Below are 20,740 nucleotides of genomic sequence, written 5' to 3'. Positions count from 1 at the left end.
CTCAAAATGTGTTAAAGACCTAAATGTGGGACCTAAAACCATAAAACTCCTAGAAAAAACAAAGGCAATAATGTCTGACATCAATCTCAGCAACATTTTTCTAGATATGTCTCCTCAGGCAAGGGAAACAAAAGCACAATTAATCTAACGGGACTACACACACACAAAAATAAATAAAAAGCTTTTGCATAGTGAAGGAAATCAGTAACAAAACGAAAAGGCAACCTACTGAGTGGGAGAAGGTATGTCAATATATCACACACACACACACACACACACACACACACACGCAACATACCTGATAGATCAGATAGCAGGTTAACAGCTATGTAACTATATAAAGACCTTACACAACTCAACACCAGAAAAACAATCCAATTAAAAATGGGCAGAGGATCTGAGACATTTTTACAAAAAAGACATGCAGAGGGCCGAAAGACACATGAAAAGATGTTCAACATCACTAATCATAGGAAAATGAAGATCAAAACCACAAAGAGACATCACTTCACACCTGGCCAGAACGGCTAGTACGAAAAACACGGGAAGTAAGCAGCACAGGTGAGGATGTGGTGAGAAAGGAACCCTTGTGCACTGTCGGCAGGAACATGAATGGTGCAGCCAGTGTGTACGACAGTATGGAGGTTCCTCAAAACCTTAAAGACAGAAATACATACAATCCAGTAATTCCCCAGCTGGGTATCTACCCAAAGAAAATGAACACACTATTCAAAAATATATATACAGGCACCCCTATGTTTACTGCAGCATTATCTGCAACACCAAGATACAGAAGCAACCCAAGTGTCCATCAATAGATGAATGGATAGAAAAAGGTGTGGTGTGTGTAGTAAATGGAATGCTCCTCAGCCATAAACAAGTATGAGACCTCACCATTGTGACAACATGGATGGACCTGGGGGTACTATGCGAAGTGAAGTAAGTCAGGTAGAGAGAGGAAAATACTATATGATTTCACTTACATATGTAATCTAAAAAACAAAACAAATGAACAAACAAAAAGGCAAAAATGACCTATAAATACTGAGAACAACATGGTGGTAGCCAGAGTAAGATGTTAAGAGTGTTAAGTCCTAAAAAATATTAAAAACCACAATAATGAAAAATACAGTGATAAGGGGCATGGGGAGTAACAGCTGATATGGAAGCCTCTCTATTTGGGTGATGTCTGAATGAGGAAGTGAACCAAGCCAACAATCAAAGAGCATCACAGACAGACGGGACAATGAGTCCGAAGATGCGAGAAGGGAGAACACCTAGTGTGTGTGCGGAAGAGCACGGAGGCCGCCGTAGCCGGAGTGAAGGAAATGAGGGAAGAGTAACAGAACCAGCTGTAATACATCAATAACTCATCTTTAGTAACTAGAAATATTCATAATAATCATTGGAATCTTTCATACACAGCTTGAAAACTAATACATGAGGGAGGAGACTTGGGAAAATTTCAAATTCATTACTGTGTAAAAATTCCCTATGTCTTAGTATTTTTCTTCATATAACCAAAGAGTTCTAATTATCTCAATAATGCAAGCAATCCTCTTACATACGCCACGTCAATCTATGAATTAAAGCTGTTTCACATTAGGTTTCAATAAGTTCACATCCACTAGTCTCAAATATGATACAACACCAACTTCCACACGGAAAGGGTGTCCTACTCAGCAGATAGGAATACTCAGGCCGCGACCACACCCTTTCGACAATACTCCAACTGCAGCACTGATGCTCAATTCTACACGTTAAAAGGAATACACGTTAGTGGGGCGCCTGGGTGGCTCAGTGGGTTAAGCCGCTGCCTTCGGCTCAGGTCATGATCTCAGGGTCCTGGGATCGAGTCCCGCATCGGGCTCTCTGCTCAGCAGGGAGCCTGCTTCCCTCTCTCTCTCTGCCTGCCTCTCTGTCTACTTGTGATCTTGTGATCTCTGTCAAATAAATAAATAAAATCTTTAAAAAAAAAAAGGGAATACACGTTAGAGTCTAATTTCCTAATCACGTCCCTTTTCTATCAACCTGCCAATAACTTAGCATGGTTTAAAAGAATTTAACTTTCTCCGTATATGCCATAATACCCACCCACGGGTTAATATGTGTAATATAAAATGAATTCCCTTAAGTCAAGATATTCTTCATACTCATATTTTTTTGTTTAATAAGTGCTAAAAGACAGATTAGCAACTTAAAATCTAATTTATCAATAAAACATATCTATATTAGAGATGAAGGAATTTCAGGGGGCACTTACATTGGAAGAAAAAAAGCTAGTTGACAAGCAAAATGAAGCCCATTTTCTTCTAAGAAATGCCTTTTTTTTTTTTAATAAATAAAAAAGAAATAATACTAGGAAAAGCAGCCAAATGTGCATTTGAAAAATAGGGAACTTGCCTACAGTTACGTAAGCAATTAAAATAAAGTGAATAAATATGCAGCATTAAACATGCTGCAAAATGTGCACACTCAATCCAGCCAAGACAGTTACACCCACTCCCATTAGTAAAACAAAATATAAGACAAAATGGGAAACTAATGAGCTCAGCTGCAGGGGCCCGTTTGTTTGTTTTTTAATTTCATCCATTTGCTCAAAACGTAGTTTCTATTTTACCCTAAAGTCTTTTGTTGGATATAAGGGGAATCAAATGTTCCTGAACAAAACTCGGAATAAGCTCTGAAAATGCGTAATACAAGCCTCATTTGTTCTAACGCACATCTGGTGTGTTCTGTTTTAACATTTTTGACAGGTTAATCGTTTGTCTTCGTGTTTAAAGAACACAAATGTTTTGCGGATACTGTTAAACAGATCCTGGGGCAGGAAAGGGGTGATGGTGAAAAGACCATGTTCGAGGTGGAGAAAGGTCTACCTCTTCAAGATGCTTTGTTAAAGCGAATGGATTCGGGGTGGCGGGGGTGGGTGTGCAGACACTACATACCTAAGAAACTTGACCATGGTATACAGAAGCTACGACTCGTTATGAAAGTACAAAATAAAGTCAATTTAAAAAAATAAACATTTTAAAGGGTCACTTTTCTTATTTGAAATAAATAATTTGAAAACCTTCCCAGTGAAAAAACAATAGTCTCAAGTTCTATGATGAAAATGGTAATTTAAAAATTCAAGGTTAACGAACAAAGAAAATAGAGACCAAAAGGATTACTTAGAGAATGAAAAAGTAGCAAAGGTGACAAAGTTAACTTCTGTGAAAAATCACATCACCATGCAAACCAAGAAGATGACTGGATACTGATACCTGGTATTCAGTTTCACTTTTAATTGACTATATTTAGTATTATCTGGTTTTGGTGAACTTGAATTTAACTGGAAACAAAAAAATTATGAGAAATACTTTCATCAAACTCAACTGTAATTCTGGTTTAAATTTTAAAATAATGTTCAGTTTCAGGTTTTACTTGGGAAAGAATGTAAGTTTGATTCCACGAAAACAAATACCCTCATAATGGATATCCCTAATAGAAAGCACCAAACCACAGTCAGACACCTACAAGGATGTGTTCTTTAATGCAGGTTACCAAATATAAACAAACAAAATTCTACAACAATAAAAGAATCGGAGAGGACCTTTGAATTTGCTTAAAGTACAGAACACAATCTATAATTCAGGTTAAGTAATATGGCCATAAAATATGATGAATTAGTTCAACTTGAATTAAAATGTAAACATGAATCTACTAAAACATTTTTGAAATACTTGCTCTGTTTATACTATAAAATTTCCCCCAAATCCAGCATGCCCAAAACAAACTATGTCAGCAAATGAACTTCTCTTTCCTTCCAAATCTATTCCATTTCCATTAATATCAACTTTTTAGGAGATCCCTAGGCTTCAAAATCTCAGCATCCTATGACTCCCCCTCTCCTCCCCACAGCCTCTCCATTCCCAATTGCGAGCACAAAGATCCAGTGTCTTTGACATATATCTCCTTACTACAGTCTCATTATGAGGACTTCAGTTTAAATATTACCTTTACTAGTCCTGGCAATTGCACTTAAACTGTTCTTCCAACTTCAAGTTTTGATTCAGGCCAATACATCTTACAAATTCTCTCTGGATTAAAGCTCTAAGGAACGCCCCATTTTTTTTTTTTTTAAGATTTTATTTATTTATTTGACAGAGAGAAAGAGGGAGATCAGAAGCAGGCAGACAGGCAGGCAGAGAGAGAGGGGGAAGCAGGCTCCCCGCTGAGCAGAGAGCCCAATGTGGGACTTGATCTCAGGACTCTGAGATCATGACCTGAGCTGAAGGCAGAGGCTTAACCCACTGAGCCACCCAGGCGCCCCAGGAACTCCCCATTTTTAAAACTTCTAAGAGTTTTTAAAAGGGGAATAGAAGTCCAAGCTTCTTAGGATCTTATTCAAGATCCTTCTCGGGGTGCCTGGGTGGCTCAGTCAGTTAAGTGGCTGCCTTCGGCTCAGGTCATGATCCCAAGGTCTTGGGATCGAGCCCCACATCAGGCTTCCCACTGAGCGGGGAGCCTGCCTCTCTGTCTCCCTCTGCCTGCCTCTCTGCCTACTTGTGATCTCTAGCTCTCTGTCAAATAAATAAATAAAATCTTCAAAAAAAAAAAAAGATCCTTCTCAATATGGTATCAATCTTCCAATGTGATTACCATTATTTGCTTTGATTCAGCATAGGAGTAACCATTCATTACAAGCCAAAGAGAAGTAACTGTTAATTTTTTGTATATAGCCTATAATATCTGACTTATTTCAATGTATACCATTAATAAATTCCTTCTATTTAAAATAATATCACCCTTAATCCACCCATCCAATTATTCAAGGTACAGTTTTTATGTTTATTTATTTTTTAAGGAGTCTCCACACCAACGTGGGGTTTCAATTCAGAACTCTGAGATCGAGAGTCACATGCTCTACCAACTGAGCCAGGCAGTTGCCCTTTTTAAGTTACAGCTTAATTTCGTTTTTTAAGATTTTATTTAATTTTTTAATTTTTTATTTTTTTAATTTCTTTTCAGCATACCAGAATTCATCATTTATGCACCACACCCAGTGCTCCATGCAATCCATGCCCTCTCTAATACCCACCACTGGCTCACTCAACCTCCCACCCCCTGCCCCTTCAAAACCCTCAGTTTGATTCCCAGAGTCCACAGTCTCTCATGGTTCATCTCCCCCTCCAATTTCCCCCAATTCCCTTCTCCTCTCCTTCTCCCCATGTCCTCCGTGTTATTCCTTATGCTCCACAAGTAAGTGAAACCATATGCTAACTGACTCTCTCTGCTTGACTTATTTCAAAGATTTTATTTTTATTTTTACGTAATCTCTATACCCATCATAGGGCTTGAACTCACAAGACTGAGGTCAAGAGTCATATCCTCCACCAACTGAGCCAGCCAGGTGCCCCTCAAGTTATAGTTTAAATGTTTTCTCCTTCAGCATGCCTTCTCTGATTTCCCCAACAATGTGTAAATTCCTCCTCTACCAAACACCCTTGGCATCCTGTGAATTTATCATATACTACTTTACACTACGGCTATTTATGTAGCAACATTACTTCCTACCAGATTTTGTAAGGGGGAAATATCCATAATGGGAAAGTTCTTTAAGGGAAGTATCTACAGAGCCATGTACACAGTAAGCATTTATATATGTATGTATATATATGCATATACATGTGTATTATAATATATAAATATACATATGTTGAATGCTGGCATAAATAAGCATCATATTAATAAAGAAGTATAAAATAGTATGGTAACATACCTAAGGAGTAGTAAGTATCATTAATTTCAAACCTAAGTATGGCCTAAATTTAAAGAACTGGTATTATAAAGTAACTAGGTCTTCAAATGATTAGATTACCAATATTTATGCCAAAGGGGAAAAAAAATCAAATCCACACGTTCTTCACAGAACACAAAATTCAAATACCAGAATATATTTACTCTACCTTTACATTAGCAGTTTTGTTTTAAAACTAAACATACATATCAGAAAGTTGTTGACAGCATATTAAAATAATAAAAAGAATTCTCCCTTACTTCGAGTTAGTTTTGGAAATCTTTTTTTCAGCTTTTTCTTTAATGGGTTAAGCTCGGGCATTATTTCTGGAACAGCTACATAAAAGTCTGATTGAATTTCATCATCCAAAATCTGAAAATTGGGAGAAAAGATTAAACCTTAGATTATATGAAAAGGTTTATCCTTCTGAAAATTAAGTATAATGTAGTAATTTCCCTTATAATTTAGAAAAGAGACATTAAGCACAATTCTTTCCTTCAAACATCCTACAAACACATTTACCAATTATGAAAACCATTAGAACCAAAACATTTTCTGATGTTCTCTTTTAAAAATAGCCACATCCTTTTAAACAAAACAAAACCAGTTACTGGGTTTAATTCTTCTGTGGGGTTATGTTAGGCAAAAGCGTAATAAACTAGAAGACAGCACTGATGTGCACATGGCCCATATACTCCTACGAAGTTGAATTTATCTGTCTATTAAAACTGAAGAGACAAGGCTGAAAATTTTGCAATATATCATATGTAAAATTAATAACACTCAAATCACTAGCAACTGCACTGCTTTCCTAAATTCAGAGCATCAAGAGAACTAATCTATAATTATTTTCACAAAGAACTGAAACTAAAATTCTATTTGCCTCCAATAACTAAAAATAAAAGAGGCGTGGGATGGTCAAAGACAAATTCTTTTATAATTTATTTATCCACACTCTAATTCCACTTTAATAGCAAAAGGAATAATATTCAATTTTTAAAAGACAGTTTTAATTAAGTAAGGCAAACATCCGAAATAATTATTAGACTACTATAGTATATTCCTTTTAAACATGTAGTTGCTCACAAAATGATTACAAAAACATTTAGTTGATTACAAAAAAGCAAGTTTTTAGAAAAACACTGCCTGGACAACAAGTATTTCACCAGTGTTTCTTTTTGCACACAGTATTATCATAATATGTCATTCAAAGACGTGGTTTGGCCTTACACAGTGAACCCTAAAATCTTGTACCATGGCAAAATTAAGCACTGATTCTGGAATTTTACCTTCCTGTTATTATTCTTATTTTTCCAAATTCTTTACTCCCTGAATAACTTACTATGGTCCCCTTAACAATAACAACTTGCATTAGATGAGCACTTACCACATGTACAAAGCATCTGCTAACATGTCAAATGAGCCAGTTCTTACAATAACGCTATGAGGCCAGTACCAATATTGACCATATAGGAAACTGAGGGCTGAGGGCAGATTAGTCAGTCTGTGCACTAATAAAGAGCAGACACAAATTTCAAACACATGCAATGTGGTTCCAGAACCCAGGGGTCTTATTCATAGAAATATGAAAACAGAGGCAATTTTGAAACATCAAAGAATTACATGTGAAATGTCTACTCTAAGACCTTTCAATACGGATTTTATGACATGCTCCTTTAAATTTAAAATTATGTTTAAAAGTTATGTTATAGTTGGGGCGCCTGGGTGGCTCTGTGGGTTAAGCCTCTGCCTTTGGCTCAGGTCATGATCTCAGGATCCTGGGATCGAGCCCCGCATCGGGCTCTCTGCTTGGCAGGGAGCCTGCTTCCCCCTCTCTCTCTGCCTGCCTCTCTGCCTCCTCGTGATCTCTGTCTGTCAAGTAAATAAATAAATAAATCTTAAAAAAAAAAAAGTTATGTTACAGTTAACCTTAAGATCACCTCTTGGAAGAATATAAAATGATATAAATGAAAACCATGCTTTAGAGACAAGTAAAAATGAAGTTATGAAACAAAATGAATTTATTAAAGACCTTTCTTAGGAAATGACTATTAGTTCAGTAAATTTATCCTACATTTACATTTTGTAAGTGTTAAGTAAAACAGCATTTAACTTAACTAAAAAATACAGAAATATGTTAAAAAAAAATTACAGCCATGATGCTATTTACCAAAACTGTCTTGAATTTATCTCATAATCTGAATAGCTTCTAAAAATAACATGGTTGAAGGGCACTGGATGGCTCAGTCAGTTGGGCAGCTGACTCTTGGTTCTGGCTCAGGTCTTGAGCTCAGGGCAGACTCTGTTTGAGGATTCTCCCTCTCCCTCTGTCCCTCCCCCTGTTCACATGAACACTCTCTGTCTCTCTCTATCCAGTTAAAAAAAAAAAAAACCTCTAAAAAATAAAAATAAAAAAATAACATGGATGAGCTCTTTTGAAAGATTATGCTAGTGATGCCTTATACAGCTGGCATTTTCTCTCTAGTAATCAATCACCACTGGTACCCTTAAAGAGATATTCTGTACCTGTAACATTCTATTTACCAAATAACTTCAAAATGTGCTTGGTTTTCTTATTTGGGTTACTTTTTCAAATGTGTTTTATTTAATAAACTTAATTCTACAGAACACATCCTGCTCCCTTATCATTTTTTTCTTGAGAAGTAATTTCTTGCTTCACATTTAACTTCATTTAAACTCTATTGTTGTTTTGACAGTTCTACAAGACACTCTTATGCTTTCAGGAAAAAAAAAAAAAACAGACGGAAGGCGGTACACTAACTTAGTTCAGACGAGGTAGTTCTCTGGGCTCCGGAAACTAAGCTCTATTTTCTCTAATTCCAAAGAATCTGTGGTATTGCTTATTTTTTAAAAATTAAATGAATTTTAATAATTTTATTAAAGTTTATGATACATGGTACCACCCTCTGACTTTGACCCAGTCTCAGTGAAAGCATAATCTCTTTGTATTTTCCATTAGTGCTACTCCCAAGAGCCATTTTGGAGACTCTCCTTTAAAATCCAGAATCCCCACCACATTTAGAGGAGTACTGGGGTGGGAAAAAACAAACCACAAGCACTCTTGTCCATCCCAAAGAAAGAGCCTAGTTCAAACTTTCCCCAAATCAAAATCTGGATACAAAACAAAGAGAAATTTTCAAATCACTTTCTCCTGTTCTAAAAACAAAAAGGTTTTCTATAACTTTTTTCTTTTTTTTTTTCCTTTAAGAGTTTATCTATGTATTTGAAAACAGAGAGAGAAAGAGAAAGACAGAGAGCATGGCGGGGGGTGGGGGGGACCCCAAGCACACTCCCTGCTGAGCAGGGAGCTTGATCCAGGACTCCATCCCAGGACCCTGAGATCATGACCTGAGCCGAGACGCTTAACTGGCTGAGCCACCCAGGTGCCCCATTTTCTATAACCTTCAATTAAATTTAGAAGATTTTAGACACTATTAAGGAAAATCTCTTGTATTTTTAAAAATAATGTTCAAAACTCAACAGCCATGCCTCTTCTTCTCACCGCTTAAAAAACAAAACAAAACAAAAAAACATCATTCTGGTTGCAAACCAGCTCCACAAATGCTTTGTTACTTTCTCAACACAATTTCCATAACCACTCACTGCCTCGTGCTAAGCCTATGCAACTCTGAAGTCGCTGGTGAGTAAAAGTTAAGAGTAATCAGAAGTATTGTATTACTACAGAGGTCAGATACTATCCTTTGTGATCTGTAAAGTTAATCACGTTTTTCACTCCAAAGCAAAACAAATATTTGATCTTCAAAACATGAACAGTGACATTCATGAGTTCGACCTTTTAAACTTCATCTTAAATCTCGTATTCAAAACCATAAAGAGTCATATTGCCCCTTCCAGTCTACCCACAAAGACTCTCACAAACATAAGAAGCAAGGGGTTAAAAAAAAACATGAAATAAATCAAGCATAATTAATATCAGACTGGTTAGTTTTTTTCTTAGCTTGATTTTGAGACTCAAAAGAGTAGGAAATTTTTTCCCTGTTTTCCAGAACTTTACAACCATCTGTCAAAAAATATAGGCATAGCAGTTAGGTTCCACATGAACTAAATCAATGGATGGCAAAGACAGCACTTTCTGTAACTACTGAACATGAAGACAACACCGTACCTTCTGAATCAGATTAACTCCTCCTGCAAATGCAGCTCCATGTTCTTCTGCTATTTTAATCTCAGATGCATTCTACAAAAATACAATAGTTTGAACATCAATCTTTAAACAAATTCAGTCTGATTTCAAGTATTTTGTAAGAAATAATATCACAGTTCAAAGTAAAAATTGTGGTTTTTACTTTTAAGTGAAAAGTCATCATTTCTCATTCTCAGAGATACTGTCTCCTGAACAAGTTTACTTGTAGGTGACTAAGGCATTTCTTGAATAACACATGAGGAAATACGTGTGAAATGACATATTAGGAACCTAAGACATGGCTCAATCAAACTCTTCAATGCCTTCAATACATCATCTTCCAAAAGTAAACGATTAAAGATTATTTAGTTTTGCTACCTTAAATGAAGACATCTTATCAAACCAAAGAGGAAAGTTACTTAAGAAATTATAGAATCAAAACTATATTGTACACCTGAAACTAATATAATACTGTATGGTAACTAACTAAAATTAAAAACTTTAAAAAAATTTAGCCAGTTGTCTGAAAATTCGAAAGAAAAATATACAGTATTAGTTATTTTCCATGTTCCTTTTATGCCATTTGGTTTTACTGTGAAAATGTTATCACTCCCTTAAGTCACTCAAGTTTTGTAGGTTTCCCACAGCTATATTCTCCATTTGTCTGGGGGAAAAAAAGTAAATCATCTCTTCCTTGAAAGCGAAGCAGATACAGAAAATTCAAAATGTTCTACAAAACAAATTCAGAAATACATTACAAATGTGTGTAATACAAAAAGACTAATAAAGAGCCATATGACTCTATTTGTTACAGCCTCAACTTTTCTGGTTTCCAGACCAGGTGTTTTTAAGTGTGGTCTCTAGGTCTTCACAGCACTAACTGGGCCCATTGCTTTAAAATAATTTTACTGGGCACCTGAGTGGCTCAGTGGTTTAAGCCTCTATCTTCAACTCAGGTCATGATCTCAGGGTCCTGGGATCAAGCCCCACATGGGGGTTCCCTGCTCAGTGGGGAGCCTGCTTCTCCCTCTCCGGCTGCCACCGCTCCCCCTGCTTGTGTGTCTGCGTGGGTACATGCACGCTCTTCCTCTCTCTGTCAAATAAATAAATAAAAATCTTAAAAAATAAAATTTCATTGTTTTTGTTTGAGAATATTTTCAGTAGGAAGCAAAAGCCAGCAGGACAAATTCTTTTTTTTTTTTTTTCAGTTTCTTATGAGAAACATAATGTAGCAGACTAATAATGATGAAATTAATATTCTGGTTTAACACTTTCTCAAATGACATAACTCAAGTAAGTCATCTAACTGCTTCAAATGGAAAAAGTAAGACTACATGAATAGTCTACACGATATGTAAAAAAAAAAATGATACGAAAAGTTGACAAAGGTTACTCACCCCTGTAAATACAGCAACTTTATTGATTTCTGAAATGAATGGGTATGGAAAACGAAGAACACTGGCAAACGGCTCCACTTTTTTCTAAATACACAACAATGGAAGAATTCATTCATCTTTTCTATATACCTCACCTCTATAAAAAACAAAACTGATATGCTTTGTTTTCAATGTTTTAATTCTACCATATGTCCTCTAGTCTAGAACTATTCACTGATTACAATTTAAAGCTAAGAGACTATATTTCTTTTGTATATTGAAAATCTGCATCTCTCTCCCCACCTCCACAGTGCCACAGCACTTGGCTTCTATGTCTACACCATTCAACACAATCTGTCATACAGTAAGTGATGTGTTCGCACACCCGTATCTTCCCCAGCACCCAGGATAATGCTTTCTACATGGTAGACATCAATCAATATTCACTACCTTGAATTAAATTCAAAAGAACATGTCATTTTTTTGGAGACCATCAAGGAGGATATGAGTACAGCTGTGCATGATGGATGACAGAAAATATCCAGCTAGTATGCTCAGTAGGTCTCTATTAACCCTGAACCCAAGACAGAACGCCAAGCCTGAAAGGCTCTTCTGAGTGGGTCTATTTTGAAACAACATGGATTGCCCACCACTTTCAGAGATACCGAGGAAGTCAGTTGGAAAATCCAAAATATATATGGCATGCATTTAGACACCCAAATATTGGCGGAGATGCTACAGGGCCTGAGAACGTCTTTGTTCAGTTTTCTAGTCAAGGAACTGTCGAGCACTGTGGTTCATTCACTTAGAGAGACTTCACATGGGAAGTCTAGGCCCACAGTTTCGGTGCAAATTTTAAGGTCTAGAAAAAGAGGAAGCAGGGTTGTTCCCTAATTAAACAGATTGAAAGGTTATATTTTTAGCAAAACTTTATTTTGAGTAGAGATAACCTCCTGAGGATTTATTTTCAGACAAAAAGGAACAAACTCTTAAGCACACTTGACATCAGACATGCAACTCAATTTTATTGACTGGCATTCCTTTGCCATTAACATGTCACAACTAGTTTCAGCAAATTTTTCACTAGCAAGCAATCACAATTAAAGCATCCCCTGGGGGAATACTGGCTTGCTGTATAAGCACTCTAACAAAAACAAAAAATGTCTTAGGAAGACAACAGTATCCTTTCAATGTTAATAGTTTACAAGCGGCTTTCACTTATGAAATGAAGCTTGTGGTCCTACAACTCTTCATTATGAGCCACAGTTAACAGCCAAAGAACTCAGGTGTTGGGGCACTACCCCCAGCACAGTGGAAAAGCTGCATATAACTTTTGACTCCCCCAAAACTTAACTACTAATAGTCTATTACTGACCAAAAGCCTTATTTATGGATAACATAAACAGTCAACCAACACATAGTTAGTATGCTTTATGTATTAGATACTATATTCTTTTAACAAAGGCTAGAGAAAAGAAAATGTTATGAAGAAAATAAGGAAAACATATTTACAGTAGTGTACTGTCTTTATCAAAATGTAAGTGGATCCTCACAGTTCAAACCTGTTATTCAGGGGTCAACAGTATATCAATGGTTAACTGAGAAAGTGATCATCTTGGGTACTTACAACATTTTTAAAATAAAAGAACTAACAGTAACACTGTGCTACAAAATAAAATTACAGCATGAATTGTATAAACTGCTTCTAAGAACTAAGAACTTAAGAAATAAGATAGACCTTGATTCAAAACCTAACTCCACCTCTTATTTTGTGATCTTGAACAAGTTACTTCAGTTTCTCTGTCTCAGCTTCCTCTTTTGAGGTTATTATAGGATTAAATGAGAAAATGCATGCAAAGCACTTAGCATTGTGGCTGGTACACAGAAAGTTTCCTGTAAATGCTGGTTGTGATTATTAAACACTTACCGAGTCCTTTACATGCACTATCTCATTTAATCCTCTTAAAAACGAAATGAACTGAGCATTTTTTAATAATGTTATTCTCTAATTAGCAAAGCTGGCAGGGAAAACCACATCAGGACTCGGAGACAAAGGCAGAGACCCAAACATCAGCTGGCTTTTCCTTGCCAGGCTGGGACGAAGCCCAACCAGATCTCATCCACGCCAGCTGTGTCCCGCTGTAGACACAGTTTTCTCTTTAAACCTGATTGCAGGTGAGCTGGTTACAACCTGGCCTCACTTCATCCAAGGACCCAGCTCTAGGGCTTTCACAGCATCCTCAAGTTTGAGCATCCCTCGTTCCTGCTGCTGACGGCGCCATGCGGCCATGGACTGGAGCATGCACCTGGCCCTAAACTTGCACGGGTAAGAGTCATAAACCACGACCTCCATGAGGTACGAGGGTTCCAGAATCTGTAGCTCGAGCACAACTTTGCTCACTTGCTTGATGTACGGGATTCAATCCACGTGGGCCAAACAGAGCTTCTGAGAGCTGCGTCTGGACCTGCAACACCTCAGAATCTTTCAAGTCTTTGGGAGTTTCCACCCACAGTGGAAGGTCTTTCTGTTCTGGTAGCGTCCCCATCGGGAGAGCCTCAAAACTGAACTAAGCATTTTATCTCCCTTTATAAAGAGGTGGAAAAAACAGATCTGAAAAGGTTAAACCAGAAACCCAAAGTCAAAGAACAAGGAAGTAGTGACACCGGGATTCTGGCCTGTACTGTAATCTGACTCCAGAGGCCACACTCGTAAGCACTACACTACACCACCTCCTCCCAAATGTCCAACTAGTGTTGCTGCTGAGGCTGTTAAATTGTATTCAAAAATCTCTACCATCTAGTTTGACCAAAAAAAGACATCCTCAGAATAAAAACTGAAATACCATTTCCACGAAAATGAGATCTCTTAAATGAGACAAAATTTAGAGTTGTAATAGACCTCAACTCTAATTCAGTATTTTTACTACTTTTACAGTTTTATAAACAAAAGTCATCCAAGGAACTGCATATAAACAAATAAAGCAGAAAAATTTTGGTGGAAGCAAGAGTGAGGGGCTTGGTACCCTCCTCATGCAAACTTAGTCTCAACGCAGGACTCTAAGGAACATACTCTTGATTTCAAACCCTCATTTACAGAAAAGGAACAAGACACCCAGGCACCTTAAGTCATTTTTCAAAGTTACAGTAATACCTCAAATAATTTTAACACGACTTTTGCTGAATTTATACCAGTGATTTTCAGGTGAGTAGGAGATAAGTGTTCATTGACTGCAGAATATGTTGAACATAATTTTATATTTGGAAAATAAAAACAAAATTTTTCATCCCATAGTCTAGAAAGAGTGTAAGATTTCCCAAAAATTATTATAGGAAACAAGAAACTTTAAAAAATTAGGAAACAGCAATTCATACAGCCCCTCCTCACAAATAAATTTATTTTAGTTGATTCTACATACCTTCTTCTCCAGTGCCATATCCAGTGTCAAATCAAGATAAACACCTTGTTTTGGATTAGTAAAGTCCAGAATTTGAAATTTCTTAAGTAACTGAATAGCTTTCTCCACCTCATATATCTGCCTTGGATACAAGCGCTTTAAGTAGACATCATCCTCAGGTTCACCTTCCATAAAGGAGTATGACTTTATTTTTTCAATCTCATCTTTTTTCTCATCTGATGCCTTGCCTTTCACACCTTTTTTCGTTTTCTTTGCAGGCCTTAAAGAAAAGACAAATTCAAGATCAGTTATCTCAATACATATTCTAAGAAAAAAATTTTTTTAAAGACAATATAGGGGTGCCTGGGTGACTCAGTCAGTTAGGCATCTCCTTTCGGCTCAGGTCATGATCTCAGGGTCCTGGGATCAGGCCCTGCACCAGGTTCCCTGCTCAGCTGGGGGCCTGCTTCTCCCTCTCCTCCCCACTCATGCTCTCTCTGGCTATCTCTGTCGCTATCTTGGTCTCTCTCAAATAAATAAATAAAATCTTTACAAAAATAAAAAATAAAGAGACACTGTATATAAAGCAGAAAAAATAAAAGATAAGGTTTATTTTTTTAAGTTTATTTTAATTCAAAACCACAGACTGCTTTACAATGTTTCTAGTTGAACAACTATTAAGTGAACTTTTATACTGTTTGCAGTTGATGCAAAGTTGCATAACACATTGATGCTGCTTTCCAAAAATTTAGAGAAACAGAGGAGACAGAGATGCAAACAGATTTCAATACAATGGGTAAGTACTTTGACAGAATGTCATCGGAGCTGTAGAAAAATCCAGTCTAGGAAGTTAGGGAAGTATTCTGGAGGAGATGACCTTCTAATATCAATTTTTGAAGGATAAGGAATAGTTAGCCCAAGTACATACCCAAGCGAGACAAAAACATATGACCAGTGAAAACATGTACACAAATGTTCATTGTGCAGCATTACTCATAATAGTCAAAAACTGAAAACAACCAAATGTCCAATAACCCAGATGAACAGATACAAAAATGTGATATATCCACACCTTAAATCCTAATCAGCAGTGAAAAGGAATGAAGCACTGATATAAGCTACAATAAGTGTAAAGCTTGAAAACATTATGCCAGTGAAAGAAGCCAGTCACAAAAGACCACATATTGTATGCTTCCATTTGTATGAGACATCAAGAATGGGCAAACCCGCAGAAACTGAAAGTAGATTTAGTGACTGTCTAAGGCTGGAAGAGGAAGGTAGAAAAACGGGGTATAACTACCAATGGGCATGAGGTTTTAGGGGAAGTTAACAAAAATATTCTAAAAATGACACCGTGATGGTGGCAAAAGTGTGAATATACTAAAAACCACTGAATTGTACACTTTAAATGGGTGAGTTGTATGGTATGTATAGTGTATCTCAACAAAGCTATTATCTTAAAAAGGAGAGCTAGCCAGGCAAAGAAACAACATAATAAAAGTACTGAGTCATGGGGCGCCTGGGTGGCTCAGTGGGTTAAGGCTCTGCCTTCGGCTCAGGTCATGATCTCAGGGTCCTGGGATAGAGTCCCGCATCGGGCTCTCTGCTCAGCAGGGAGCCTGCTTCCCCCTCTCTCTCTGCCTGCCTCTCTGCCTACTTGTGATCTCTGTCAAATAAATAAATAATAATCTTAAAAAAAAAAAGTACTGAGTCATGAAACAGAATATAAGTAGATAAGGAGAGCTATTATAAACGCTAACTGATGAGAGCTGACAGGAGCAAACTTTTCTCTAAGGGACCAGTCAGCAAATATTTTATAGTCTCTTAGTATTTCAATTATGCCACTGTAATGTGAAAGCAGCCAGACATTAGAAAATGAATGAGTGCAGCCATGTTCCAATAAAACTTTATTTACAATAGTTTTTTCATCATAAAAAACTGTATTTATGAACAAATGGCTTAAGTTTCATAATTTTCATGTCACAAAATATTGTTTTTTCTCTTTTTGTCCAATCACTTAAAAATATAAGAACCATGTTCATGAACTATACAAAAATAAATGGTAGAACAGATTTTCTGGCCCACTGGACGTACTTTGCTGACTCCTGAACTACAGGGCAAAACAGAGGGCAAGAAACATCAGAAGATGGGGCTGGAGAACCTACATCATAAAAGGCCTTCCCCTAGAGGCAGTGAGAAGCCACGAAACAGGGGTGACACCTGTATTTCCCGGAGAGTATTCCAGCCACAGTTAAGGGACAGAGGAGAGGGAAGCTGGACTGGAGACGAGTGAAGACCAACCCCGCCCTTTCTTCTCCAGGAGACAGGACATTCTCCAGAACAGTGATGGTAACAGGCTGGAGAAGATGAGGCATTAGATATTCATAAATAGTGCAGAAAAATGAAGATGAAAAAAGACTATTTTTATACTACACATCCTGTGTTTCTGGCTTGGGTGACCAGATATAGCGTAGTATCATTGAGACCAAAAATAAAGAAGCAAAAACGGGTTTCTTGTGAGGGAGGTGTTCAGAGATGAGTTCAGTGAGGGGCATAGGAGTGTGGGGCCAATCTTTACCCCCTCTCTTCATTCAAGGCCTCTGCTGAGTGACTTTGCAGCTCCTCCCATTTAAAGGGGTAGAGCGTATTTTTAGCACACTGGCCATGTGACTAGTTTGGCCAATATAATAAAGCAAAAGTGACAGTTCCCCTGCCCTAAGCTTAGGCAGATAAGAAGCTTCATGCTTCCACTTGCATGCTTGTATTTCTGCCATTTCCAAAAGAACATGCTTGTGCCACCCCTAGGCAGGAGAAAAACAGATACTGAAACAGAGTTGCCCCCACAGAGCCCCAGGCTAGACAGGACAATTCACAAGTGATTCCAGACTCAGAGATGTGCAGCAAGCCCAGCCCAAGTCCTACTAGACACCCACCCTAACCGAGCTTAGATCAGCGGACCCACAGATGCTGGCAAAGATAAGAGTTCTTGATAAGAGTTCTTGAGTGGTCCATATATATCAAAGGCTAACAAGGTGTTTACTAAATATCTAGGAAATCCATTCAACAGGTAAGATAAAAGAGCAGATAAGAATTTCAACCTAAGAAGACCGGAAAAAAAAAGAGCTAGAGATGATATATTTTCTCAACACTATTTCAAATCACACCTATAATCTTTTATCCAGAGAGTTTTAAATCAGTTAAGTAGTATTTCTAGAAAAAGGTTTGAATCCTGCTGTACATAAAATAATGGCTTTCCAAGGATGTTATATCTACTTGGCAAAAAGGCTTTGCAGATGTGCTTAGGGCCAAAGACTTTGAGATGCAGAATCCAGGCGGCCCATCTAATCACACAAGTCCTTGAAAGCAGACTACTTCCCACCTCCATCTGAAAGAGATGGGAAAAGACAGAAGAAATTTGAGTGTGAAACGGAATCTGCCATTCCTAGCTTTGAAGATGGAGGAAGGGGGCCACAAGCCCAGGAAGGTGGGTAGCCTCTCAAAAGTAGGAATGGAGAAGAAACAGATTTTCCCCTGGAGCTTCTAGAGAGGAAGGAAGCCCTGCTGACACCTTGATTTTACCCCAGTGAGATCCATGAGAGATTTGACCTACAGAACTACAGGATAAAAAATGTTTGATGTTTTAAAGCACAAAGTTTGTGGTAATACGTTAACAGAAAACTAATAAAGGTCCTATAAAATTTATATGAAAGAAATAGATGACAGTGGGGCACCTAGGCGGCTCAGTGGATTAAGTCTCTGCCTTCGGCTCAGGTCATGATCTCAGTCAGGGTCCTGGGATCCAGCCCCGCATTGGGCTCTCCACTCGGCAGGGAGCCCGCCTTCCCCACACCTCTGCCTGCCTCTCTGCCTACTTGTGATCTCTGTCAAATAAATAAATTTTAAAAATCTTAAAAAAAAATAGATGACAGTAAAATAAATCTTTAAAAAAGAAACTCTAAATCCAACCCAATGTATAATTCCATTCTCACTTTTCAGTCCTCACTGAATCCTTATTCCCACAACTACCAGCATCCTTCCAGCTAATAAGCAGTTCAACAGAACAGCACATAATGACAATGCTCATTTTTAATGGGGCGCAGGTGTCCTTCTGGACTGATGACAAGTCTAAGCAGGTGTCCAAGTGGATGGATGCAACATGCCTCAATAACTACTTTGGAAGTACTCCACAAAACTCTGCATCTTTCAGACTGGAGAAATCACAGTGTTATTTTATATTTAGTGAAAGAATGGGGAGGCCAATAAAAGAAGGAGTCTAAAGGGCATGTCTTGGGAAAATACTTCCATGTAACATAAACAAAACAAGTAAGTGTCCTAGCTATAACCTACAGACTTACTTTCCATAAATGCTGATTTTACCACAAAATTTTTAATCTTGGCCAAACCTGTTCATTTAAATTGCAATTAATATCAAATTCTCAGGAACTAAAATATGTTTTTTAAATTAATTCGTATATGAAACACCCAACAGAAGTGTAATACATAGAGTGAGTTGAGTATACAGCAATTTATTTATTTATACTTTGGTCCTTGTTTTGTCAAGTATCTGAAGTGATTTAGTAAAAATATTTTTAAGTTACAAAAAAACACTGTTTTAGTTAAAGGGGAAAAAAGCATAATATCATTATAACAGAGATCAAATAGGACTCTTAAAACACTTTCTGGAGCACGTGGGTGGCTCAGTGGGTTAAGCCTCTGCCTTTAGCTCAGGTCATGATCTCGGGGTCCTGGGATCGAGCCCCACATGGGGCTCCCTGCTCAGCGGGGAGCCTGCTTCCCCCCCCCTCTCTCTCTGCCTGCCTCTCTGCCTACTTGTGATCTCTGTCAGGTAAATAAATAAATATTTTTTTTAAAACCACACAATTGAACAAAATCTGTCAATAATTAATTATATAGACCCACTAGCAGTTTTCCATGACTCTCAAAAAATGTCTATCTTTTCTTTTTTTAAATAGTATTTTATTTATTTATTTGACAGAGATCACAAATAGGCAGAGAGAGAGGAGGAAGCAGGCTCCCCGCGGAGCAGAGAGCCAGATGTGGGGCTCGATCCCACGACCCTGGGATCATGACCTGAGCCGAAGGCAGAGGCTTAACCCACTGAGCCACCCAGGCGCCCCCCCAAAAATGTCTATCTTTATTCATTAGAATCATACCCAGAAGATGTCGGTTTTTCATGCAATTATGTAAGGCCTTATCAGGAGCGCTTAAATAGTATGATTCTTGGGGAATAAAAATAAATCATACTAAAAAGGTTTTTGCCAAGGTGAGGGGAAAATAGCTGGCAGTCTGAATCAAAGAGAATTTAGCTGCAGTTACCTGGGTGCCCAGACCACATAGATTAAATGAGTGATAAGAGATTATATCCAGGTAATAATCTTCCCTGTTTGTTCGCAGATGTTCCCCTGTCTCATCTATCCCTTAACCCCAAAAGCATGAAAGGAAAAATAATTCCATGTCATACTCAAATAAAACAAACAAACAAACAAATCAGTGCTATAATACAGTTCACTTCAAAACCTTTGAAGATTTGTGACCCCAGAGATCCAAGCCCCTTCAAGGCTGAAAAACCCTTTACATTGAGGAACTGGGGGATAGAAGTGGAAGGGGCATGGTGATTCACAACTTCTGTCAAACTAAACTGAACCAAAGAGAACTAAAGAGAAAATGCCTAGGGCATGCAATCATTGATAGAATACAAACATCTGGACATCTCACTTCTCAATATAATCCTATAAATAAAGTCACTAATATCTCTGACCCTGGTTTATTCATGAAACTAAATGCGTAAGTTCTGCTTATGCTTACAATGTGAAAGCCAAAAAGAGTAAAACCCAGTCAATAATACAAATAAATGAAAATTTAAAAAAAAATAAAAACTGGAAAGAGTATTAACAGCTAGAGAGTCAGTAAAATCACAACTTTTCTTGACTGCATCACAAAGCTGAGATCACAGGGCAACCAAGTAGCATTAAATCCAAGAAGAATCAGCCCGCACTCCCTCCTC

General features: G+C 37.6%; 1 protein-coding gene and 1 pseudogene across 6 annotated transcripts in view; both read right to left on the bottom strand.

Annotated features, from left to right (window-relative positions):
* The window catches only part of MRPL1 (mitochondrial ribosomal protein L1), a 110,787-nt gene that overhangs the window by 60,375 nt on the left and 29,672 nt on the right, over positions 1-20,740 (bottom strand). For all 6 annotated transcript variants that reach the window (XM_045062814.1, XM_004776288.3, XM_045064239.1 and 3 more), the window contains exons 3-6: positions 14,737-14,995; positions 11,342-11,425; positions 9,927-9,998; positions 6,040-6,151 (exon numbers count right to left, since the gene is read on the bottom strand). In XM_045062814.1, coding sequence (XP_044918749.1) covers positions 6,040-6,151; positions 9,927-9,998; positions 11,342-11,425; positions 14,737-14,995 — 527 coding nt within the window. The remainder of the gene's footprint in view (positions 1-6,039; positions 6,152-9,926; positions 9,999-11,341; positions 11,426-14,736; positions 14,996-20,740) is intronic.
* On the bottom strand, positions 11,432-14,722 carry LOC106004088 (annotated as a pseudogene).

The sequence above is a fragment of the Mustela putorius genome, unplaced genomic scaffold, assembly GCF_011764305.1.
Source record: "Mustela putorius furo isolate JIRA1106 unplaced genomic scaffold, ASM1176430v1.1 tig00000040_pilon_pilon_pilon, whole genome shotgun sequence".
NCBI lineage: Eukaryota > Metazoa > Chordata > Mammalia > Carnivora > Mustelidae > Mustela > Mustela putorius.
This window is presented reverse-complemented; position numbering and strand designations above follow the sequence as displayed.